At 43.0% G+C, this 26,117-nt stretch overlaps 1 protein-coding gene across 1 annotated transcript; it reads left to right on the top strand.

The window, feature by feature from the left end:
• On the top strand, positions 1-24,655 carry LOC109417225 (rabenosyn-5). The gene is made up of 3 exons (XM_029855895.2): positions 1-187; positions 407-765; positions 18,920-24,655. The coding sequence occupies exon 3, from the start codon at positions 18,924-18,926 to the stop codon at positions 20,523-20,525; it is 1,602 nt and encodes a 533-aa protein (XP_029711755.1). The 5' UTR covers positions 1-187; positions 407-765; positions 18,920-18,923; the 3' UTR covers positions 20,526-24,655.
• Positions 24,656-26,117: the final 1,462 nt, after the last annotated feature.

Raw genomic sequence — 26,117 nt, forward strand, 5'->3', positions numbered from 1 at the left:
ACACAAACATCTGCTGGCAAAAAGGTTTCATCTTCTTTTCAAAACAGACGTGTGTCGCTCACGGCGTGTGTTCCGGAACTTCTAGCCGACTACCTATCCGGACATCTTTTTGAAAAATTTGAGTAAAAAGTGTTTTCTTGCTTCAAATCAATAAAAGGAAACCGTAAAATACCAAGCAACAATGTCGGTGAGTATTTTTGATGTGTTTTGAATAAAATGCCATCAAAAGATCGCATTCCAAAAAGTGAGGTTATGTCGTGCTGGGGATGGGGAACACAAACGGCGCAAAATGCCAAGATGCGTCCATTTTCCCGGGATTTGACGTTTTGCTGTCGCCCATCACATGTTTTGTTTTCTGTTATTAATTTTAGTTCTGTGTTTGTTCCATTTTTTGTTCCGCGGAAAGGGCTGTTGCTGTTGTTGCTGCTGCTGCGGCGGGTGAAAGTGCGTGGAAGCAGCTGATGGATGGATGGACGGATGGGGAGAAAACCGTCAGCGGAAGAAACGTCAAATTTTTATCAGAAACAGTGGCACTTTCATTCAACCCTCTACGAAGTCATCGTCATTCGTCATCCAGACACGATTTTGATTTTTGTGTGGTGGCCGAGGCAGCCAGTAATTGGCATTGATTTTCGTCGAATCTGCGAAGTTGGAATTGCGGACACACGGCCCAGTGCGTACAGCAGCCTGACTCGGTAGGATTGCAGCGCAGTTGTCTTTGTCTGCGTGACCATTTGGAAAAGAGGGCGTCATCTCGAAGGGAAGGTGAGTTAATTATTATTAGTTTCGATTGATTTTATTATTCGATTTAGGGAAAGTGTTCATCATGATCTGTTTCCATACCATATCCTTGCGGGGATAATTTCAGGAATTCATTTGGGGATAATTTATAGAAATTCCTTCCGATGATCTCAGGAATCCTAGTTGCAATTTCCGGATGAATTTTTAGAGATCCCGAAATGAGCTTTAAGGTGTGCTCATTCTGCGAATGGAGTGACGTGAGAAAAGTCGGAGTCGTATATCGAGATGAGGAATCCACTCTCGAATGAAGTGACTCGCCGTGTAAATCAAATGGAGAGTCACCTCATTCGAGTCGAGATTTCTCACCTCGATATACGACTCCGACTTTTCTCACGTCACTCCATTCGCAGAATCAGCACAAGGGAGACATTCAAGAAGAGTATAAGAAGTCAATATAAGAAATATCACAATGAGCCTCTGCACGAATCTGGCGTACTGCTCACTTCCACAGAAAATTTGAAAACAGCGCGCACAGTAAAAGTCAAATTTGACTTTTACTGTGCGCGCTGTTTTCAAATGTTCTGTGGGAGTGAGCAGGACAGGGCAAATTCGTACAGAGGCTCATGGATTGTTGAGAGAACTCTCAACTACCTCAGAAGAAGATCACTTTTCATCAGGTCGATACATGCACACTAACATTGTTAGGTAGTCGTTGGTGTAGAGATCATGAGGATGATAAATATAGGATAAGATTTAAATCTTGTTCACGAAACTACGACATAAGCAGATGCCTCCAGGAGTAAAGATGTGTATCATAAAGATTGTCGTTATAGAGAAAGTTGAATCATAGTAGGCGTCTAATCAGGATTCGAATGTGAACGTCAATTTGTTGGTTAGTTATTTAATGCAATTTGTTGAATCATAGTTATTTAATGCAACGAGTTGCAAAATGATGATTTTTACAGCACGAGTCGTACATTTATCCAACGAGGCTTGCCGAGTGTTCCGTTGCCCGTAACTAAATGTGTAGCGAACCGTAAGCGAGCGAACGTCTCTCGTAGTAATTCGATTGTAGTGGAAACGGTTATGGAACGCGTTCGGAAATTCTCGGGACACTTCGTAAAGGCATTCACAATGAACAGATAGTTTAATGATTAAGGACTGTTTGCAGATCCGAAGGAATTTTTTGGCCTATCTTGATGCATGGCAAATTCCTTGCCTCAATCGCTCAAGAAACCGTGTTTCTTCAATCGCAGTACGCAGTTGCGAAGAAATGATAATTCAAGTGGCAGTCACTGTAGAAAGTTTTTGCCAGGAATCGGTCAAAACTTTCTTGAGCTATTCTTTTTGAACACAAAACTGGGCTTTATACTATAATCCAATAATTGGTCCTGCGTAGTCAGTGTTTCCCCAGTTGCAGGGTTTGGTAGGAACCGGCCAGGATTCAAGAGTAGTTTTCCTTGGTGACTTTGCAGCATCATCAAAGGCTGTGCACTGACGTACATATTGCTCCACATCGCCATCCCCATCCGGCCAGTAGATATAACTTCGAATAATGCCTTTCGCCCCATTGAAGGAAACTTGAAACTTGCTTGAGCGTTGCGTCCTTGATTCGGCTGCAATCATGTTGAACGTCACTGGTAGGTTGCGCAGGGTCTCTTCGAGAATAGCTCCGAGTTCGATTTCCACGTGGACGGCAGCAATAACGTAGTCCTCAGCCGATCATTATCGGGATTGAATGTCAGCGTGGCCGCAATTCGTCATAAGGCAAAAGCGTGAGGACCTATCGCTGCAGTCTATTAACAGTATAAACTGGGATGCCCTTTTTCGGTCCAAAAATCTTGAGAAGAGATTGGTGCTTGGTTTGCAAAACGAAGTGCCTTCCGTATAGCAACTGAGAAATTTTGTGACCGCAAAAATCAGCACCAGCCGAGGCACCAGCTCCACCTGGCCGTTAGTTAGTTTCTGCTGGCGTCAATGACCGAGATGCGTGCGCGATGGCCTTAACCCTTTCGTTTGGAAAACGATGCATTTCGACAATGATTTTTCATAAGGGCCTAACTGACTTGATCGATTTCTCTTCGTCGATTCTCTCTTTCACTAATAACTTGATCAAAACGAATAAAATTATTATTCTTATTGTTTCTATAGCAAGATGTAGTCATCTCCTTTGCATTTCTATCAAAAAAATTTGGGAAAACTCAATACACATTATGTAATAACACAAAGAGAGGATCGATGAAGAGAAATCGAAAATGTCAGTTAGGCCCTAATGAAGAATCAGTGTCGATTTGTGCTTATTCTGCGAATGGAGTGGCGTGATAAAAGTCGGAGTCGCATATCGAGGTGAGAAAGCTCTGCTCGATTCAGGTGACTGTCTATTTGATTTAGACGGCGAGTCACTTCATTCGAGTCGAGCTGTCTCACCTCGATATACGACTCCGACTTTTATCACGTCACTCAATTCGCAGAATGAGCACAATTATAACGGCTCCCAATCCGGCAACAATGATCTCCTTGGAAGGGTCGAAATGGGTCAGCAGCAGATCCGATTGGAGAATGGTTTTGAACCGGTCGAAAGATTGTTGACATTCTTCCGACCAAATCTTTCGATCGTCCTTCTTGAGCAGGTTGTCCATGACCATGGGCGATCTGAGCTCCTTCATTTGCTTGACAAACCGGCTGATATATGTAGTTCACGGCACTGAGGTAGGATCGGAGCTGCTGAACAGCTTGAGGTGGGGGCATTTCAAAAATGGCATCATTATTCACTGGATCCGGGCGGATGCCATCTTTGTTCACGATATGCATCTCGGTGCGTCGGCCGAGGGTACCTTGGAAAATTATCGCATGAGCTACTCCACGGAATCACCTGGTCGTTCGGTGATTGCACTTACGTGGTTGTTGATCGTAATGGACCCAGAGGTCGAACAGGTCCATGGTTTCGATGCCAAGTACGTTCAAATCGGGGTTGTCAGCTACAAAAATTATTCCTCTCTTGGTATTAGCGAATTAGCGTTTGCTGTTGATGTTGCGTACCATGTGGATGCTCCTGGACTTTTCATGTAGATGTTAAGACCGCATATCTAAACGGTGACTTGAAGGAAACTGTCTACATGAAGCTACCGCCAGGCGTTGCTACGGAACCCGATGAAGTTTGCCTACTACGAAAAAGTTTGTACGGGCTCAAGCAGTCGGCGCACAGTGGAATCGCAAGTTGGACGAGACTCTACGACAGATGGGATTCAAGCCTGCAGATGCGGACCCATGCCTATATCGCCCCCTTAATGCTAGAACTAGGTAACTCGTTTTGGATAATTCGGATAAAAATGGCTGGTAAAACTTATCCTGGTATAAAACATACTCTTTATTGGTCTTAAAAGTTGAATTAATATGTGTTTTCGAGTTTTCAATTGACAAACTTGTGTATATTGTGGTGTACGTTCAGATATAAATAAATTTCTAGCGATTTCGCAAAACTAATTACCTAGTTCTAACATAGGGGACGATATGTTCGTCGGCGTGGCAAAAATGTGGCATTGTTGGTATACGTCGGTGACATGTTGGTCTGCACGAGTTCTCTAGAAGAGTATGACGATATTCTGGAGACACTAAACAGCAAGTTCCAAATGATCGCGCTAGGAGATGTTAAACAGTTTTTGGGAATACAGGTTACCAAAATGGAACCTGATTGCTGTTTGAACCAGCAGTCCTACATTAACCGAACGGTTGCCAGTTTCGGAATGGATCAAGCAAAAGGTTCTCGTATTCTGATGGACCCGTGGTACATTCAGCAGAAGGAGAGGCAGAAAGGCTTCCTAATAACGACAAATACCAGAGCCTTGTTGGTGGTCTACCTTATGTATCCGTTCATACTCGTCCTGACATTGGCATTAGTGCTTCTATTCTTAGATGCCGAGTCAGTAACCCGATAGTTGCAGATTGGACGGAGGCAAAGAGGACATTGCGTTTTCGAAAGCTACAAGTGGTCTGCAGCTTAAACTGGGCGGTGATTCAGGAGAACTGGAAGGTTTTGCAGAAGCCGACTGGGCCGGAAATGTTTCGGATCGAAAATCAAACTCTGGACTTCTATTTCGCCTTGGTGGCGGAATCATCTCTTGGTGTGCAAGGAAACAGCCATGGGTACCACTGTCTTCAACAGAGGCGGAATATATTTCGCTCTTAGAAAGCTGCCAAGAACTGATGTGGCTGCAAAAACTTATGCGGGATTTCGGCGAACCAGTGAAGAAGCCCGTATGCATCTTTGTTGAGGCTTAGCGTGCGATTATAGTAACCTACGATTTAGTTAGGTCCTAGCAACCGAGTTTGTTATTAGCTAGTCAATAGATGTGAAAAATAAATTCATTCCTTGTTCAGACACTGCACACACCACACGTTATTACTACCACTGCAAGTGGTTATGGGCCCAGTGTGCCTGCAGTAGGAAGTCTGAAGTATTGAAGACAACGGAAAGCTAGTTTCAGAAAATGTTTCGAGACGAAGAACGCAACTTAAGTGGAAGAGGTGACGGAAGCGGAAGTACAAGGACGACATCTGCGAATGCTGGAGGAACTGCAGGAGGCAGCGGCCGATCCGGCGCAAATGGACGTGCCTGTGGAAACCCAGTGAGTCTACCGGCCATCGAGAAGTTGCGAGGACGACAGAACTATGCATCATGGGCGTTCGCGATGACGATGATATTGATACGAGAGGGCTCTTGGAGAGCGGTAAAAGCGGATCAAAATCAAGCGATCGACCCGGACCTGGACGAGAGGGCGTTGGCGACGATTTGCCTAAGTATAGAAAAGAACAACTACAGCCTAGTACAGCGAGCGAAGACATCGAAAGAAGCGTGGGATGCACTCCAGAAGGCGTTTCAGGACGACGGTCTGCTGCGAAGATTCGGCCTGCTGGACAGATTAACATCCGTGAAGCTTGAAGAATGTGCCTGTGTGGAGGATTATGTCGACGAACTAGTCACCACGACGAACAGCTTGAGCGAGATCGGATTCGAAGTTAATGACCAGTGGTTGGTGTCGTTGCTGATGAAAGGACTCCCGGAATACTACAACCCAATGATCATGGGGCTTCAAGCATCGGGAATCGAACTTTCGGCGGACGTTGTGAAGGCGAAGATATTGCAGGATGTTAAATGGCCGTTGAAGACGTCGAGTGAAGGAGCGTTGTACACGAAGCAAAAACCACGGCAACCCAAGACGGAGAAGAAAACAGGAGCGTGCTTTACATGCAAGAAGTTCGGGCATTTTGCTGCAAATTGTCCCCAGAAGCAGGGTGCTTCTAAATTCAAGAAAAGTGCTCTGTGTGCTATGCTGACCATGGAGAGCGGAAAGGAGGATGCTTGGTTCTTCGATTCTGCAGCAAGTTCGCATATGACCAGAAGCTGGGAAAATTTTTCGAAGCAGGAAGACCTGGTGCACTCGATTGACACAGCAAATAATCAGTCGATCGCATCTGTTGCTAAAGGCAAGGTGGAGCTGGAGCTCGATGAAGGTCCAATCGAAATCCAAGACGTTCTACAAGTTCCTGATTTGGCGACCAATCTTTTATCGGTGAACAAAATTTGCAAGAAAGGTCTGACGATGGTGTTCAACGCAGAAAGGTGTGAAGTCATAGATAAAGGAGGACATGTGATCGCGTCTGGATCCGTTGTGGACGGGCTGTATCGATTGAACCAGAAGAAGACCCACAAATCCTTCCTGACGGTTGATGCTGGAATTTGGCACAAGAGACTTGGACATTTGAATCAACAAGGCAAACAGGCAAGAGACTCGTTTTGTTCAAGTTCGTCGAGAGCAAAAGGTTTGCTGGATTTGGTTCATGCGGACGTATGTGGACCCGTTGAAGTACCGTCGATAGGAGGAAGCCGTTATTTCCTAACTTTTACGGATGATGCAAGTCGGAAAGTGTTCGTGTATTTCTTGACATCGAAGGGTCAGGTGTTCGAAGCGTACGAGGACTTCAAAGCGATGGCGGAGCGTCAATCTGGACGGAAACTGAGGATCCTGCGAACCGATAATGGAACAGAATTCGTAAATTCAAGAATGAAAGGCAGCATGAAGCGTGATGGAGTTGTTCACCAGACATCGTGTCCGTATACGCCGGAACAAAATGGAACCGCGGAACGTTTGAACCGGACTCTCGTTGAAAAAGCAAGATCCATGTTGACGGATGCGCGGTTACCGAAGAAATTTTGGGCGGAGGCAATATCGACAGCAGCTTACTTAGTAAACCGATGTCCGACCAGATCGTTAGAAGCAATTACTCCAGAAGAGGCGTGGACCCAAAGGAAGCCGAACCTTCAACATCTAAAAGTTTTCGGTTCAAGAGCAATGTATCACATTCCCAAACAGAAGCGAAGGAAGTTCGATTCGAAGTCTGTGGAAGGAATCTTTATCGGATATGCCGAGAACTCGAAGGGGTACAGAATCTACGACCCGGATCTGAAGGATGTCATCATCAGTCGAGACGTGGTGATAGTAAGCGAAGGCGAGTTTGGATCGTTTTCCTCATTGGCGTGCGAACAACAACCAGTTGATTTCATGGAACTCTATACCTGGATTGAGCCAGAAGAGCAGACTGAAGTTGAGGCAATTGGAACTACAACCGTGGTTCAACATGAAGATCAGGTGAACTGTAGTGATCAAGTTGGTTCCAGAGATGCCATGCCTGATCGTGCGCTCCCACCGCAACTTACAAGACCAGCTGAACAGGAGCAAGGGTTGAGGCGCAGCGGTCGGGAGCGCTTATTCCCAGGCAAGCATATCGATTTTGTATGTTATAGTCAAAATACTGTCCCAGATTTTCCCCAGCAGTTGGATGTGGCAATGATCGACCATGATGACCCGGAAACAGTTACCGAGGCGTTACAGCGAGATGACCACAGGCTGTGGGAGCAAGCAGGAAGAAATTAGAGCTCTGGAGGAGAATGAAACTTGGGAGTTGACCGACCTTCCCCCAGGCAGAAAGGCGATTCGATCAAAATGGATTTTTAAAACCAAACGTGGAGCTGATGGACAGGTGGAACGACACAAAGCGCGGCTGGTAGTGAAGGGATGTTCGCAGCGACCCGGAATTGATTACACCGAAGTCTATTCACCAGTTGTACGGTATTCCACGATTCGCTACCTGTTGGCCTTAGCAGTGCAGTTCAATTTGGATATCGAGCAAATGGACGCAGTAACAGCATTTTTGCAAGGCAAGTTGAAGGATGAGGATATTTACATGGAGCAACCTGAAGGCTTTACTGGCGACCCAAAGAAGGTGTGTAAGCTGAAGCGTGCGTTATACGGGCTCAAACAATCGAGCAGGGTTTGGAATAACCAGCTGGACGAGGCACTACAAGAATTCGGCCTTACAAGATCTAATCAAGATTCGTGCCTGTATTTTATCATTGAAGGAGAAAGAATGACGTTTATTACCGTATATGTGGACGATTTTTTGATTTTTTCAAACGATGCGGAAATGAAGCTGAAGCTGAAACGTTTCTTGAATAGCAGATTCAAAATGAAGGATTTAGGCGAAGCAAAGTTTTGTCTGGGATTGCGAATAACAAGAGATCGCGAGAAGGACAAGATTTTCATCGATCAGCAGAACTACATTGAGGAAATTTTGAAGCAATTCAATATGGCAAATAGTAATGCTGTGTCGACTCCTGCGGATGCAAGTTTGAAGCTAGACAAAACGATGAGCCCCAGTAATCCAGAAGAAGCAGAAGCGATGAAAGCTGTTCCGTTCAAGGAGGCAGTTGGTTCCCTTTTATACGCGGCTCAAGCAACACGACCGGATATTGCGTATGCGGTAAACATGGTGAGTCAATTTTGCAGCGATCCAGGACAGCGGCACTGGGAGGCCGTGAAGCGAATTCTGCGGTATCTTCGTGGAACCACTGAAGCACGATTGGAATATTCGACGAATGGCACTTCGCAACTGACCGGCTATACCGATGCGGATTGGGGAGGAGACGTGGATACGCGGAAATCAACAACGGGCTACATTTTCATGAAGATGGGAGGAGCTGTTTCCTGGAGCGTAAAACGACAAGCAACCGTGGCGTTGTCGTCCTGTGAGGCGGAGTTTATGGCACTGTCGGCAACGGTTCAAGAGGCTCTCTGGTGGCAACAGCTACTGGAACAAATTGATGGCAAGCAGGTGGTACCAGTTTTGTGTGACAACCAATCCGCAATCTGTATCGCCGGAAATAATGGATTTAAACCCCGGACCAAGCATGTATGCATCCGTTACCATTTCGTCAAGGACTCTATTGAAAATGGCGACATCAAACTTGGCTACATCTCTACAAGAGAACAACCAGCGGATGGATTCACAAAGCCGTTGGCGAGACTGAAGCATGTGGAGTTCCGGAAGATGATAGGTATCTTAGGTTAAGGAGGAGTGTTGAGGCTTAGCGTGCGATTATAGTAACCTACGATTTAGTTAGGTCCTAGCAACCGAGTTTGTTATTAGCTAGTCAATAGATGTGAAAAATAAATTCATTCCTTGTTCAGACACTGCACACACCACACGTTATTACTACCACTGCAAGTATCTTTGAGGATAATCAGAGTTGCATTAAGCAGCTCAGTCAAACCAGCGGTAGGCGTTCAAAACCCATTGACACAAAATATGTACCATTTTGTCAAGGACCTTCACTGCTCATAACTGCATATTTGTAATATTTGCAGTTTTTGTCAATATTGAGTAAATACCGGGGCTCATCTCCTAATCATCAGTATTTTCATCTATCCAAATGAACTTTACAAGTTTGTTCCACAAAATGTGAAAAAAAATACCAAGTCGTTTTGCCTCATTAACAAATATTAACGAATGTAACCGCACTCACACTGGGAATACACACCAAAGTTGTTAATCGATAAATTATCGTTATCGCCGATAAAGTTAACGTCTGTTATCGATTATCGTCTATAACGATAACGTCTTCAGGCCGAAGCGTCATCGGCGATACAGTTAACTGTGGAAATTATCGACTCGATAACGTCTCCGGAAAATTTTCTTCGCGAACTGAACCGTTATTGATGCCATCACTAGGGTAACTAGATTTATCGCAAAATTATCGAAGGCACGGTGATCTTCGCGTTGATTCATCGTTTAATTATCGTTATCGAGAGATTATCGAGCAACCTTTATCGTTATCGAGTTTGCGTTAAGTTAACTGTCGATAATTAATCGGTTAACAACCTAGATACATACTGGCCACAACCACTCATATATTGCTCAAATATTTTTTTGAACTATTCGCCCAGCATACAAGAAGAGCTGTAGAATATAATTGCAAAGTAATAAACTTTGATTTTTTGCCATTTTTTTTAAATTTAGATCCTTTTTCATGCTAGTGTAAGTTGCAAACTTTGAGCTCAAATTCTCCAATGCCTACTTTTGTCGAATGTGATTGTTATGCAGTTATGGGCAGTTCATGAGCGCAAACAAATCGACGTGATCTATTTGCCCATCGGAAGACATGCTTGCCGATATTTTAACCAAGCCGTTGAGCCGTGTCAAGTTGGAGACGCTGCGAGACAGAATTGGCCTTAGATCAGCACGTGATGAGGAGGATTGAAGGCATAGCAACCCTGCCATGTGTAGAAGCGAGTGGAGACTTGACATCACGCGCCTTTTTATATTTCCCTTTGTCTATTTGTCTTGAATAAAAGTACAGTTAAAGCCTAACTTTACCAAACACCGTATCTAACCGGACTAACCGGGTGACCGGCGGTCACCTGAAACCAATTCCATGACACTACTGGTTGTTCCAAATATTATCTGTAGCTTTTCTTGTCAACTGTTCATCAGGCTACCAAAAAGTCGCGAATTGCTGAGTTGCACGGGGAGCATCCATTAAGAATGTCATGCAGCAAATGTCAAATACAACACCCATAAACCATGATTGATAAATCTTAAAAATTAAATAAAAAAAAGTTTAGCTCGATTATCCGGAAATTCGATTATCCGGGTGATTTTTTTTCGGAGTCAAATTTCTGGCTACGCCACTGGGATCGCCATGTACTTCATGGATGATTTTGGTTCACTTCTAAAGCCTGTATCCGCAATAATCGGGACACAGAAATATGGCTGGAACTCTGCAATGGATATACATTAAAATTGCTCAAATTTTTGATTACTAAGGCCAGTAGTACACAGGGTCAAATATTTGACAAGGAAAGAACTCAAGAAACAACATCAGTTTGACACTAATGAAAATTTGATCGAGTCAAACAAGATGTTTGAGCATTGGTTTCTTCAGACTCTAGTTTAATTTAAAAAACACTTCACTAATACTTTACTTTTGCAAAAGAAAATAAAAAATGAATAACTCTTTTAAAGAAAAACTAGAAAGGACGAGCAAATTCCTTTTAATTCTACTACTGTGCTTATCTTCGGACAGATAGGCCTATTTCGTCTGTGACTTACAGACTTCTTCAGTGTCAAGTGTCGAGCACTTGACACTGAAGAAGTCTGTAAGTCACAGACGAAATAGGCCTATCTGTCCGAAGATAAGCACAGTAGTAGAATTAAAAGGAATTTGCTCGTCCTTTCTAGTTTTTCTTTAAAAGAGTTATTCATTTTTTATTTTCTTTTGCAAAAGTAAAGTATTAGTGAAGTGTTTTTTAAATTAAACTAGAGTCTGAAGTAACAAGTTCTACTAAAAGCTCTAAAGTAATAGTAAAATTGGTTTCTTTTCGGACAAATATTTGACCCTGTGTACTAGCAGCTTAACGTTTATCAGGTTATCAAAAAAGCCGCGCTTTGCTGTGTCGCATGCATGGGTTCGGTTGAATTTTATATTTGGCCGCTTTCGGAGGGACACCCGGAACTGGTTCCGACACTACCGGCAGTTCCTAATGTGATCTTAGCCTACTTCCTTGATAACCAGTCATCAGATTATCTGAAAAGTCGTTATTTGTTGCGTCACATCAAATATACTATATTAACAATATAGGTCACTCTTACGATTTTTTGGCGACACCTTTTTAGTGAATGTGGCGCCACCAAGCGTCAGAAGAGGTACTACTACACACTAAATGCATGCGCTATCCGAATGACGTTTATTCTGTCGAACTGTCATTGCATGGTGGGGATGCCCATTTCTTCTGAGATAATCGATTAAAATTAATCGATTTTTTTCAACTACTCAAATTAGAACAAATTTAATTCTCTCTTCTTAAACAATTTTTGGCGTATATTACCGTCGCAGCACCAAATCGAAGTCACGACTCGTGCGACATGCGAAGTAAATTTGAACTGATTAACGTTCATAACAGAATAAAACACAGACGACCCAAATCGAACTTTCCGTTAGCGAGCTATGAACGGTATTTTCTCCGGAAATTACACAAGAATTTCCTTGTGGGATCCCTTTAAGAATTACACCCTGGATTTTTTTCTCCAAGATTCCTTCAGAAGCTCTTGGGGGATTCTTCCTAGAAACAATTATGGGATTATTTTAGGAACTCCTTTCAGTATTGCCTAGGAAAAGTGTTCCTGCGTTCCTCCTCCATTCTCCAACATTTTTTCATCAAATTTCTCCAGCAGTTTTGTTAAAATTCCTCCAGATGTTCGTTCTGTTTTTTTTTCAAAAGTTCCTTCTGGGATTACATATCTCCATGAACAAAACGCAATCAGTGAAGTACTAGATTTGTAGTAATAAGCTGAATTTTTGTATAATTACAAAGTAAATTCTCCGTTACTGCAATAAAATGGTAACTGCAACAATGGTAACAAAAAAGCAAGGGTTTTATTACTGCTTGTCTGATTTGATGCTGTTTGAGCAAATCTTTGGGAACTGTGTTGCTGTATTCTCATTTATTGCAACTTCAACAACATAGTTCCCCAAAGTTTTGCTCAAGCAGCATCAAACAAGGCTAGGAATTATAATACGCATGAGTTTGCTCCGTTTCAATGCAGAAACGGAGAGTTTAGCATCTCATCATACAAAAAACAAACTCATTACTACAAATCTAGTATACAATTATTCCTTCTGGGAATCCCGGAAAAAGTACTTCTGAAGACATTCCGAATTAATAGAAATCTCGGAAGGAATCACACAAATAATTCCTGGAAGATTTCTGATACTTATGAAGGAATCCTGGAAGGATCCCTCGAAAAATATTAATTAAATTGTTCATATAAAATCGCGTTGGAGATTTACAGAGTCACTTCGGAATTTCTCCGGTATTTCAAAAGAAACTTCTTGAAAAATCCCAGAAGACCTTGTGGAAATCCTTAAAGGACGGAGTGAATTCCAGAACTTTTGGAGAAATACTGGTATAAATCCCGGTTGAAATTCCCAGAAAGAGGAATTTTTTAAGAAACTCTTGGATAAATCCCTGAAACAACTCCTGGTCGTTCTTGGCAAATTTTGGAGGAATTCCAGAAGTAACTCCGGGAGGTATTCGTAAAAAAAACTCCTGAGGGAATCGTTGAAGGAGCTTCTACAGGAATCCAAGAAAGACTCCAAGAAACTCCTATAAGGAACCTCTTGACGAATCCTAGCAGAGAATTCTTGAAGAAACATCAGACGAAATTGCTGGAGTAATTTCAGTAGGAACTGCTGGGGGTCCCTCGAAGGAACCTCTAGAGAAATTTAAGAAAAAGAAAACTTTAAATTAATCTCTGAAGGCTCTCCTGGATGAATTCCAAAAAGAGCTCCTAAATGAATCTCTGAAAAAAAACTCTAGGAGGAAACCAAGGGGAATGACATCCCGAATAAAACGGTACGATACATTAATTGTACAGCGTATGTTTTAGTAATTATTCGTGCTATCATAAAGTGGATTATAAATCGATGATAAGACTAATCGTTTTGATGATAGCATTTATCATTCCGGGAGTTTTGATGATAGGCCGAATGGGTTGTTAAGTATCGTTACCATTCAAAAATGCAAAATTTCTCGAACAAAAATTTTGCAGAATCATACATGTTATAATCACTCTATCATCTACTTTATGATACGACGAATAATAAAAACAAAACGGAAATATTTCACCAAATCTACTTTACCGACAGGAAAAAAGCACACCCCTGCGGGCACTTGTCGGGCACTGTCAAGTTTGGCGACGATTATGTGAATCATTGTTTACTCCGACGGCGTTTTTTATTTGAAGGATCGGGAATCGAACCTGATCAATCTGTCTTGATAATTTCTCCTGTGGTGTTCACGCACGACACCAAACAGAATCTGTACTCGCGGTTGACCGAAATGCAGTAATGTTGTAAAGGCGCGAAGGACAAAAAATGTTAGGCAGGAGTTTTCTTTGTTATATCCCAGTGAACCCCAGTGAAAACCGATGCCGAAGCCGATACTTACAGTGCAGTGACGACGGATGGACGGAGGATGTGCACGGGAATATATCTACCACCTGCGGCATGTAAAGTTTCCCATGTTCTTCACAAAACCGTGGTAGCGTGATCAAGAGCGTGATAGTCTTGGTAATTGGGAATTGGTCACCAGGAATATTTTTTTCAAGCACTGACGGGCTTTCTGACGAGTTAGATCACGGATTTGACTAGGATTACAAGGTATGTTTGTTATAATTCATCATATTTGCATTTCGATTATGACTGTACGGTCTGAGTGCAGTAAAAAAGCTTTAAATATTGATTGCGGTCAGCAAATTCATGAAAAACTAATTATTAAAAATTATTCATGAATCATAGAAGGAATCGTTATCATGAATAGTACGATCATTGAAAAGTATCGAATGATCTAATTTCAAAGACTTGAATCATTCAATCATGAATATATTATTATATCTATCATTATTATTCCACAAATGAACATCCTATAATATGCACGATACCATGAACCATAATTTTCTATTCGGGATATCCTTTTCTAATCGGAAAATCCGTATTTATCCGTTCCTAACCGTCGCTCAAACCGCTGATAACTGAGCCGCAGGCGCAGTTAGACGCGGTTAACAACGGTTAGCAAAGGAAATGTAATTCCTCCTGAAGGAACCTGAGAAGGAACTTCTGTTGGAAAATCAGAAGGAACATCTGAAGGAGGATTATCACTCTGCAGCAGACGAATTTGCTAGAATATTTTTACTAACTGAAGTTTACCCAGAATCCCATGACTGTATATTTAAAAATATTGAGCTTTGCAAGTATTTCGCAACGATCGATAAATGTGCAATCTTTGACAGCACAATGTTCACACATCCAACAACAAAGCATACCGATTAGTCCGGAATAAAACAATCAGTATTCGAATAAACTCACAGTTCACTTCGGAAGAACAACGAAATTAATCGAAATTAAATTTGACGGGTTCTATTCTCAGGTCAGATCCCGGAGCTCATTTTTTGTATGAACGCCGTTCAAACGTTGAAATTATTAAGTTCGTGCATCGGTCCATTAGCTTGTACACCTTGGCTGCAATGGCTTGCACTATGCCACAAACAATTTGACGTGCACTTGGTTGGTGATCTTCCGGATTTTTTGTAAGCTATCCAATCCGATGTATGTATGTCAGCGTGGATATTAAGAAAGATGATACTAAAAGCCATTGTCAAAGGAAAATAGCAACCACCAGGGCAAAATATAAGTTAATTTAGAGGTTAAACGATTTCGGTGACGTTACAATGAGGGAGCATTCAAATTCTTCTACAGATATTCGTAGATGTCATCTAATGAAATATTATTTTGTTTGTGTATCTATATTGTAAATCGATTATTTAATAATCGATTATTTGGGAACAAAAAACTTTGACACCCCTAACATCTTTTTTCGAGAAATGTCACCTTGCACGGTAAACTAAAATTGATCATAATACAATTATTGACTTTTTCTGACAACAGGTGGTGCTGTAATCATTCGTAAACGGCGTCTCCATGTCGTTGTATGTGAAAACACGAAGTGACCTATATTGTTAATATAGTATATTTGCGTCACATGCATGGAATTGGTTCTCTTTTATAAAAGACCATTTCCGGTGGGACACCCGGAAACGGTTCTGGAACAAGACCGCGTCAGATAAGGTCTGAGACTATTTTCTTGCTAACCGTTCATGAGGTTATCAAAAATGCCACTCTTTAATGTGTGTATGCATGGATTGGTTCACTATTATATTTGGCCACTTTATTGTGAATGTAAACGTCAACAAAGCATCCTTAATACGGCTTGATGCTGAGTTACTGTGTTGTACATATGGACAGAAGCTTCTATGCAAGCCCTATACCAATGAATCTGGCGAACTTAATCAGCTTGTACATTAGTATGGGACAAACATCAAATTTTCGCTCCAGTCGATCTTTTTCGATTCCATTTAGGCCCCATATGAACTGTGCAAAATTTCAGCGCAATCGGTGAAACTATAATTTAGCGTAAGCGGTTCAAAGTTTTCATAGGATTTACTATGGGAAAAGTTACACTTTCACATAAAAAATCCCAGAGGTCGCCCTTTGTTCCCTTAATTCAAATCGATCAATGCTCCTTGTAGAAAAATCATTTTTGAAACTTTCCTTCGAAGACCGCAAAACGATTGGATGCTTGTGGAAAAAGTTATTTTATTACCGATTAGTGATCCAACGAACGGCTTTTTGTTTTGTTTTATTAGCAGCACTGTTCGTTGGATCACTAATCGGTAATAAATCAATAACTTTTTCCACAAGCATCCAATCGTTTTGCGGTCTTCGAAGGAAAGTTTCAGAAATGATTTTTCTACAAGAAGCGTTGATCGATTTGAATTAAGGAGACAAGGGGCGACCTCTGGGATTTTTTATTTGAAAGTGCAACTTTTCCCATAGTAAATCATATGAAAACTTTGAACCGCTTGCGCTAAATTATAGTTTCACCGATTGCGCTGAAATTTTGTACAGTTCATATGGGACCTAAATGGGATCTAAAAAGTCGACTGGAGCGAGGATTTTTTTTTTCCATACAAGCGTGTCCCATACTATTGTACATGCTGTGCGATCAGCTTCTATGCCACCTAGCCATAGCTCTTTTCTCGGCTCCTATGTAACCACTAACTGAATAACATCTTGAGAAGGCGCTTTTTCAGCCTTTTCGCAGTTGTTAAATAATAGTTTTACGGCATCCCCAAATTAAACGATTAAATATAATTAGGTTATGGATACCGTGACGCAATACATGTGGAACTGGAATTATTACTTCTAAAATTGAATAATTAAAGTACTTTCCGCTACTTGGAATCGAACTCCCGATCTCCGTATCCACTGGTCCCGATGATGTCCTCGCTGCCACACTGCTATATATAAATAACATAGAAAATAGCCCGTTTTGTTTTACTCCAGACTAGGCTTCATAATTGTGCCACAAGAAACCTTACCCAACTTCATCTTGCTGCAAAAGCTTGTGAAACGTCAAACGCAATAATGTTTACATTGAACAAGCTGTGTGGTTGCGTCAACAGATTCTTCTTCACAGCTTCTAGCTGAAAGAGTGTTCTTTAAACGGCTACGAAGCGCTGCTGTTTTGTGTTTTGGCAACATTACAAAACGTACTGTATAAAAGCAGCTGTTGCAGTGGCTGGGACTCTTACTCGATTTGCACATCTTCCGGCAAATCTTCCGGCTTTGAATTAAAGTGCAATAGAAGCAATCCAAATAATTTCACAGCGCATACATGGATAGCTGTAAAGAATGTGTGTAGTAGCTATATATCCCGCTTAAAGTTTGTTTTGACAATAATGTTTATATCCGACAAGCCGTGTTGGTAAACCAACAGTTTCTTTATTACAGCTTCTAGCCGTAATGAAATCGCATAACGGCCTTTAAAGCGCTGCTGGTTTGGGGATTTGTCAGTATAATGAATTGTACTGTATAGTAGCAGCTGTTTTGTTAGCGGGGACTCCTATTCGATGTGTTCAAATTTTCACATCTTCCGGGAAATCTCCCGGAGTTGGAATAGGGTGGAGTAAAGGCAGCCCCAGTGACAAGCAATGGATTTATGAAAACCGAGTTTGGTAGCTGTATGGTGCTTGTTTTGCTGTGTATTAGCTTATGATTTATATTTGACTAGCTTTCCTTTTATTCAGCGTTGACTGCTTTTACTCGATGGTTACACAACAGAAAGCAAATGATTGAAGCTTATAGCGCTGAAATTGTTAGTTGGGTTGGTTTAGTTCACTTTTATATTAGACCATATCAGGCGAGACACCCGCAACTGGTTCCGGAATACAACCGGCACTCCCCAATGTGGTTTGAGCCTACTTCCTTGTTAACCGACCAACATGTTACTGGAAAAGCCGTGATTTGATGTGTCGCATGCATGGGTTTGTTTCCCTTTTATATTTGGCCACTTCCGGCGGGACACCCGGAATCGGTTCCGGAACACTACCGGTTCAGATATAGTCTGATACGGTTTTCCTGCTAACCGTTCATCAGGTTATCGAAAATGCCGCTGTTTGATGTGTCGCATGAATGGGTTATGTTCACTTTTATATTTGACAACTTCCGGCGGTACACCCGGAACCGGTTCCGGAACACTACCGGTACAGAAATGGTCCGAGACTATTTTCCTGCTTACCGTTCATCGGATAATCAAAAATGCCCTGGTTTGATGGGTCGCATGCATGGGTTTGTTGCATTTTCATGTCTGACCCCTACCAGGGGTACCGGTCCGGAACACCTAAATGGCCATAACTCCGGAACGGCTGGACCGATCCAAACCATTTTCAATAGGAAACAATGAGATAAGATGCCGCGTCGAATTAACCGTCGGTCATTAAAATCGGTTAAGGTTTACTGCCAAAAAGTGATGTGAGTTTATTTGTACACACACAGACATCACCTCAATTCGTCGAGCTGAGTCGATTGGTATATGTAATGTATGTGACTCGACTCTCCGGGCCTTCTATCAAAAAGTCATTTTTTGAGTGAACATATAGCCTTTCCAGTATTACACTTAGTGTACAAGAAAGGCAAAAAAAATCATCCTCAAAGGTGAGTGATACAAGTTGTCCTTTCGGAAATTCAGTACCTCAAATCTCTTTTTTGTTTACATATGTTACATACGGTGTTTGGTAAAGTTAGGCATGCCGCTAGGTGGCACTAGTGATCATGTAAATTCCACATAGACTCAACATCATCGCAATCTGGTCTCTAGACTATATCGAGAGCAATGCCAATCTGCATAACTCATTGATTACTAACACCCTACATTTTCTTTTACAGGAAGATGTCGAACCCATTCGAGGAACCGGACGATCATCGACCGCCGGCTTATGGCGGCGGCGGAGGTTCAAGTACATTTCTACTGCATCCATCGGACGACTCGGAAATCCTGGAAGGTTTCCTCTGCCCGATCTGCAAGTCGGATCTGAAAACTCCGGAACGGCTGACGGCACACGTCGAGCAGCAGCACTCGGAAGAACAGGCTCTGCTGAAGTCGCTCAAGGAGATATACAGCTTGGCGAAGAAAAAGATCCTCAATTTGGATGAAACGGCGACGGATTTGGCGCGCAGTTTGGACAATTCGTTGCAAGTGGTCGGTGGGAAACAAGAACGAGTACCAGTGGTGAATCCGATTCTAGTAGGCGACCAGCTGGTGGGGACGGATTGTGACCACTCGAGCTACTTTAAGGCGGTGCGGAACCCGAGGTTGGAGAGGTATGCTTCCGAGACGAACAAGTTGATCATACGACTGGACAAGCTGCTGGACGGATTGCCCAGTGACGTGGACGCCCGGAAGAAGCACGAACAAAGCAAGGTGCCGTGGATCGATGGAAAGCTGGTGAAGCTGTGTCCGAGTTGTGCCAGGAGTTTCGGATTGACCCGGAGGCAGCACCATTGCCGGGTTTGCGGATCGGTCATGTGCGATGGGTGTTCTTTCCATTTGTCGTTTGAGGAGGCCCGGGCGATTGTGCAACCGGTGAGCCCTGGAGGAGCGGACTCAGCCCGGGCAGTTCCGGCTGTTCAGGAATCGTCACCAAAGGATCACGACTCGTCCGGTTTTCGAGTCTGTGAGCACTGTTTGCACCTGCTGATGAACCGAAAAGAGATGCAAGACTCCCGGTCGGATCGGCCACTGATTACCAAACTTTACGATAGGCTCCTCCAGGAGAAGAAGGACATCGAACCGGACATTCCAATGTATTCCAAGATTATTGGCAGCCTTTACGAGGGGGATGCCATCTATCGACTCTCGGATGCCAGCGCCCTGCGGGAGAAAATTGGCCGCGCCGCCGAGCGCATCGACAACGTCAGTAAAACGGTTCTGGCCATTCCGTTCACGCAGGGCAGCCGAGAGGAAGCCCTCAAAAAAGCCATCCGATTATCCTGCATTTCCTTCATCAAAGAGCGCATGCTTTCCATTCCACCGCTCCCGGTGGAGGATGAAATCAAGAAAATCCAACTGCGCAAAAAGCAAGAAACGGCGCGACGGATCGAACGGGAACGGAGACTGGCCCTGGAGGCGTACGAGCGGTACGAGTTGGAATCCGGCGGCGGTACCACGGCCGGAACGTACAACGGCAGTTCCAGCTCGAGCACGGCCTCCACGGCGGAAATGACAAACGGCCGGTTCTACGGACCCACCACGGTCACCGGGTCGGACAACTGGACCAGCCAGCAACCGGCCGGGATAACGCTGTCCAGCAGTGCCGACCCGCTGGTCGATCAGATCAACATCGTCAAGGGCTACATCCGGCAGGCGAGGGAAGCGCTGCGCTTCGAGGAGGTGGAAACGTTGGAGCGCAATCTGAGCGAGCTGACGCAGGAGTTCTACGAGCGGCAACGGCGGAGGGCGACAGCGACCGAGGCCGGTACCAGTGGGCAGTAGCGGCGGCGAAGGTGGAGAAGGAGGAGGAGAAGCAGGACGTTATTAGGTAGGTCGAAAATGAACACAAAAGTCTTTCAGTTTGCAATGAAATTCGAACAAACCGAGGTTGAATCACAAGGTTTATTAAAAGCGGCTGTGGTAGCAGTTCTTGAGCTACGTTCAATGTCAGCCGGTGAAGATGGATAGGTTGCGATTTTTTTCAAAAGATCGAAATAAGCGTTAAAAGTCATACAAATTGTGTTAACAAAGGTTTAGTCAGGAATTGGTGCAGATATTTCTTCAGAAATCCATCAAGTAAAGTCTTCAGATGTTATCGTCAAATTGGTGTGGTAGAAGGCGTCAAACTTTGGATTGTTTCAGTTCAGGATTAAACACGAGCTAGGCGAGTGAGTCTCCAGTTAGCCTAGTGGTTAAGGCTATGGATCGCCAATCCGGAGACGGCGGGTTCGATTCCCGTTCCGGTCGGGAAAATTTTCTCGACTCCCTGGGCATAGCGTATCATTGTACTTGCCTCACAATATACAAACTTCATGCAATGGCAGGCAAAGGAAGCCCTTCAATTAATAACTGTGGAAATGCTCAAAGAACACTAGGTTGAAGCGAGGCAGGCCAAGTCCCTGTGGGGACGTAGAGCCAGAAAGAAGAAGAAGAAGCGAGTGAGTTTTCAAAAAACTAATCTGCGTTGCTGAAAGGTTTCCGAAGATCTATTAGGCGGTGATGTAATTTAGGCCAATGCTGTGGAAAACGAGTACGAGTGGTGGTAAATACTGAAAATTGTCAAATCGATTTGAACCATGAGGAATTGACTTACCAAACTCATTCTGCAGTATTCCTCCCTGGAGCCACCAACCATGTTCACTACTACACGAAACGTTCGTTGATCACGTCCTCTCGTGATACACGATCACATCAGTCTCTTTTTATGACAAAGGTATTTAATTGAACCATGTTTAATGGTATCCCATTCACAATCGGTCTGTGGACCAATTTTATCTTTAATTACGCTCGTCCATAGTGGTATGAATAAGTAAAGTTCTACAGCATCTTACATTCACTTTAATGTCACTCGAATGCAATCGAAATGAGCTGTCTCACTCGCAACAGCTTTCACGCACTTTCCAAAACCATTCCGATTAGATTCACAAAAATAGTTTCGACTGCAGCTTCAATCTTCAAGCGTAGCTAAACTGATGATCCGGGCAGAAGGTCTGTGGTGGTGGTGACTCCTCCAAGGAGCCACCATTTTCAAATCCAGAGCAACTGACGGAACGAGATCTGTGGTGTCCTTGATTAAACCGTTCCAGTATTAAGTTTTCAGCGGCGTTAGTCATTTAGTTAGCATTTCATTTTGATTTGGTTGCCTTTTACTGATCTCTGGTTTATTCGCTTTGGTATTCTCTGGGATGGATTAAGAGGAGATTGTCTGTGTTTAACATGTTTCAGTTTTCACAGGTTTTTGCCTGTATTCAAGTTACAATTTGCTATTCTTCTGATTCGGTCACTAAATACAAGCATGGTTCTATGGAATAGAACGCTGTGGACTTCACTTCAAGACCATAGCCTTGTGCTTTCTTAAGTTGGATACCTTCCAATGATCTTTCTATTAAATTTTTATTTGAGTTTGAAAATTTCTTCGTCCCCCCGAGAGGCTCTAGAGCTCTACGAATCCTCGACAGACTCACACAAAAAAAAACTTTCTTCGTCTCCCCGAGGGATTCTATGCCTTTTTGAGAAAGAACGCTATTAAACAATAACGCTATTAAGTACAAAGATTATATGAGTTTCGGACTAAAATCAACTGTTCAATCGAAGCTACTGGGACTGACTAACTAAAAAGACTTCCATCGGCCAAGCTGCTGACCTATTTATTGATAATTTTATTATTGTTTTGATTTATACATTCCACATCTGTGTTATGACTTGAAGTTATCACTGGAAATAATGATACATTGCCGGATAAGTGCTGTTGCATGTGCTTACGTGTGCGGTGCTCTGCTAGGGTGGTGCTAACTGGTGTAAAGCTTCGTCTGGATTTTTGTATCGCTCACGCTTCAGTCAAGTTGTTCACACTTTGGCTAATTTGAACGCTCGATTGCGTTCGCGTTTCTTCAGCATGAAGTACAGAGTCAATAGTAACTGAGTAGCCACTATGCCCAAGATCAAATAAATTAGTGTTTCGTGCTGCTGTAACATTTCAGCATGATATTCTTGGTTGTAGATTATTCGCACTTGATGGTCCGCATTATGCGCTATCTCTGACTTCGAACTTGTTTTACCCATCTTCAACTATTGGGTTTCACTATATGCACTTTTCACTTTTTTGATTATTGTCTCCGAAGAGTATAGTCCATTATTTGCGATATCGTCCAACTGCTCGAATTCGTAGTCTATGGGGTTTTGGGTGTCATTACCAAAGGTGATCTCACTAACATTAACCCTGTGAAAGTCGGTGTCACCCATCTTCCATTGAGTAAAAACTGAGGCCCTAAATCCGGGGCACACTCAACCTTAGTACCACGTTGGATTAACACTCTTGTCCGAGGGGTAAGAAACCAAGTTTGGGTATTGTGAATAACAGGTAATTCGTTATAGCACTCTGAATCCATTACTTTCGGAATTACTGCCACTTCTCTGCACTTCGCAGCATGCACCACCTCTCCTCTGACAACTGCTGTGTATCCAGGAGATTTAAAGTATTGGTACGCAAATTCTTTTGGAGACAGTAGTGCTAATGTCATCATATTTTCTGTTATTCTATTTTTCATATTTTGAGTTGATATAGTTCAAGAGATACACATCTTCTGATCCAACAGGTTTACTTGGAGGAAAATCTGGTGCATCTCGTAGTATGATAGTTACAAAGAGTCGAGGGTGTTCAGTCGAATAAGAATTAAAATCGCAGATAGATGTTACAAGTTGTGAACTAGCGGTAACATTGAGGTGTTTGAGTTTGACTAACGTAATTTTTGTTAGATCCGATATCAATTAAAATTCTTAATGTTTTACTACTTTTCTTATGACCCATGGGGTTCAACTCAATCTTGTTATTACTATTTTCTTTCGGAGGTCGGTTCTCCAGTTTCCTTTTCTTTTGAATGCTCTTCAGGGATATATCCGCTGTCGGAGTTATATTCTTGGTCCTCGAGCTAATAGAAATCTTCGGGGTACTCGAAATATCCTTTTTCCTCATTAGTTGTGATAATATCCAGCCTAGAGCGTTTCAATGAGTTATAGTTGATCTGTCCGCTTTTGATAGAGTGATCAACTTCCGTAGGCACTGGGTTTGAATTTCTTACAGGAATTGGTGGTCCGCTATTGCTGACAGGTTGATACCCTCCAATGATCTTTCTATTAAATTTTTAATTGAGTTTGAAAATTTCTTCGTCCCCCCGAGAGGCTCTAGAGCTTTACGAATCCTTGATAGACTCACACAAAAAAAAACATTCTTCGTCCCCCCGAGGGATTCTATGGCTCTTCGAGAACGTTATTAACACCGACCTTCGGGGTTATTATACGCCTGGCTTTACGAGCACTGTAAACGGCCCGCGGGATGTTTTTTATGACCGGAGTCCGCGCGTCGACTCTAGTACGATCTCGCGGTGTTCACGCGATCTTATCGATAGCTGGTAAACGCCAATAGAGTTCATTTTTCCAATCTTCCCCTTCGGACTGACAGGCTGGGTGATCCAGTACCTGCTGGCGGAAGGTTTGACTAGAGAACCGTGTCTATTTAACAGTTAAGCACTGATTCGTCGGAACGACACTCGCCAGGCGAGTAGTCCGCAACCGAAGGAGTCGAGTTGTCAACCGTTGGTGATAACCTTAGTCTTGGACTTACCAGGAGTTCTTTCTAGAAGGACAAGTTGCTGCAACCCCTTGTTCCCATCCTTCCGGGACGGGCCAGCTTTTTCAGGCCCACCCTTCCCAGCTTTCCGGGAACCCTGGCTGGGGTCCGACTTATCGGTATTGCTGCTGACCTTAGGGGTTATTATTCGCCTGGCTTTACGGACACCGCGTTGAGCTTTGAGGTGCTTGAGTTTTACTAACGTATTTTTTGTTAGATCCGGTATCAATTAAAATTCTAATTGTTTCACTACTTTTCCTATTACCCATGGGGTACTTATGGTATCCTTCGAAATAGCGAAACAAGATTCAACTCAATCTTGTTATTACTAGTTTGTTGCGGAGGTCGGTTCTCTAGTTTCCTTTTGTTTTGGATGCTCTTCAGGGATATATCCGCTGTCGGAGTTATATTCTTGGTCCTCGATCTAATAGAAATCATGGGGGTAATCGAATAATTCTTCTTTCTCGTCAAGTGTGATATTGTTCAGCCTAGAGCGTTTCAATGAGTGTCTGAATGAATTCTAGGGTTTATTGCTAAAGTTGATCTGTCCGATTTTGATAGCGTGATCAACTTCCATTGGGACTGGGTCTGGATTTTTTACAGGAATTGGTCGTCCGTTATTTCTGACAGGTTGATACCCTCCAATGATCTTTCTATTAAATTTTTAATTGAGTTTGAAAATTTCTTCGTCCCCCCCCCCGAGAGGCTCTAGAGCTTTACGAATCCTTTACAGACTCACACAAAAAAAAAACCTTCTTCGCCCCCCCGAGGGATTCTATGGCTCTTCGAGAACGTTATTAACACCGACCTTCGGGGTTATTATACGCCTGGCTTTACGAGCACCTGTAACCTAGATGCTCATGGGATATTAATCTCAAGGGTCGTTTATGGATTTCCTTTCACACCCATACACTCGTTACAACTGACCCATTCTAACAGGAGTAAATAAATTAGTAAACTGCTCATAGAAGGATTTAAATGACAAGGAGTGAACTAATATAAGCAAAAGGGTGGGGGGGGGGGGGGTAGTTAATAGTATGATCCACCCAAGGCGAGGCATGGTGGTCCCTTTATGGACCCGGGAGAAACGAATCAAGTTCGAAATGGTGAAAAAGCTTTATAACCCTGAGTTGCTCTTGCTTATCGATCCTGAACTAACATGGAGGTTTTTAACATTTTACAAAAGTTTATTGTGACGTCACTTTAGGTACATACGTGCTGGCTTTGGTTTCTTACTGTTGATCCGGATCTTAGGATGGTGGTCGACTTTGGGATGGCTGGTAGAAGCGGCTTTGTGGTAGGCGGTAGAGGTCACCGGAAACCTGGTGCAGTCTACCTGTACGTTAACTCAGCATGACGACTGATGATTACTTCGCCGGTAGGCGGTAGAGGTCACCGGAAGCCTGGCTTCGACTACCGGTACTTTCGTTCAGGAAGATGGCGGTTGTTGGCTAACCTTCGGATAGCTAGATGGCTGGTTTCGTACTATGGCGTCGGGTAGACCACCGAGCGAGACTACCACGATGAACATCGGATCGGAAGTGGTAATGGTTCCGTGAGAAGCTTGCTCGGTCTTCGGAGAGCCTCTCTTCCGAAGCGGTATTCTAGTTAAAACTCAGAAAAGAGTACAAAAGAAAAAGGTCCCTTTCACGGACCTTACCACCAAAGATTAGCACTTGATAACGCCACTGTACCTAACCTCAATATTGCACTTAGTTTTAGATAGATATTTACCTTTTTCTTATAAC

Source organism: Aedes albopictus, chromosome 1, assembly GCF_035046485.1.
Source record: "Aedes albopictus strain Foshan chromosome 1, AalbF5, whole genome shotgun sequence".
In the NCBI taxonomy this organism is placed as follows: Eukaryota; Metazoa; Arthropoda; class Insecta; order Diptera; family Culicidae; genus Aedes; species Aedes albopictus.

Bases quoted from the DNA above. Each gene is read 5' to 3' on its own strand.
- LOC109417225 (XM_029855895.2), top strand. From the start codon at position 18,924: ATGTCGAACCCATTCGAGGAACCGGACGATCATCGACCGCCGGCTTAT.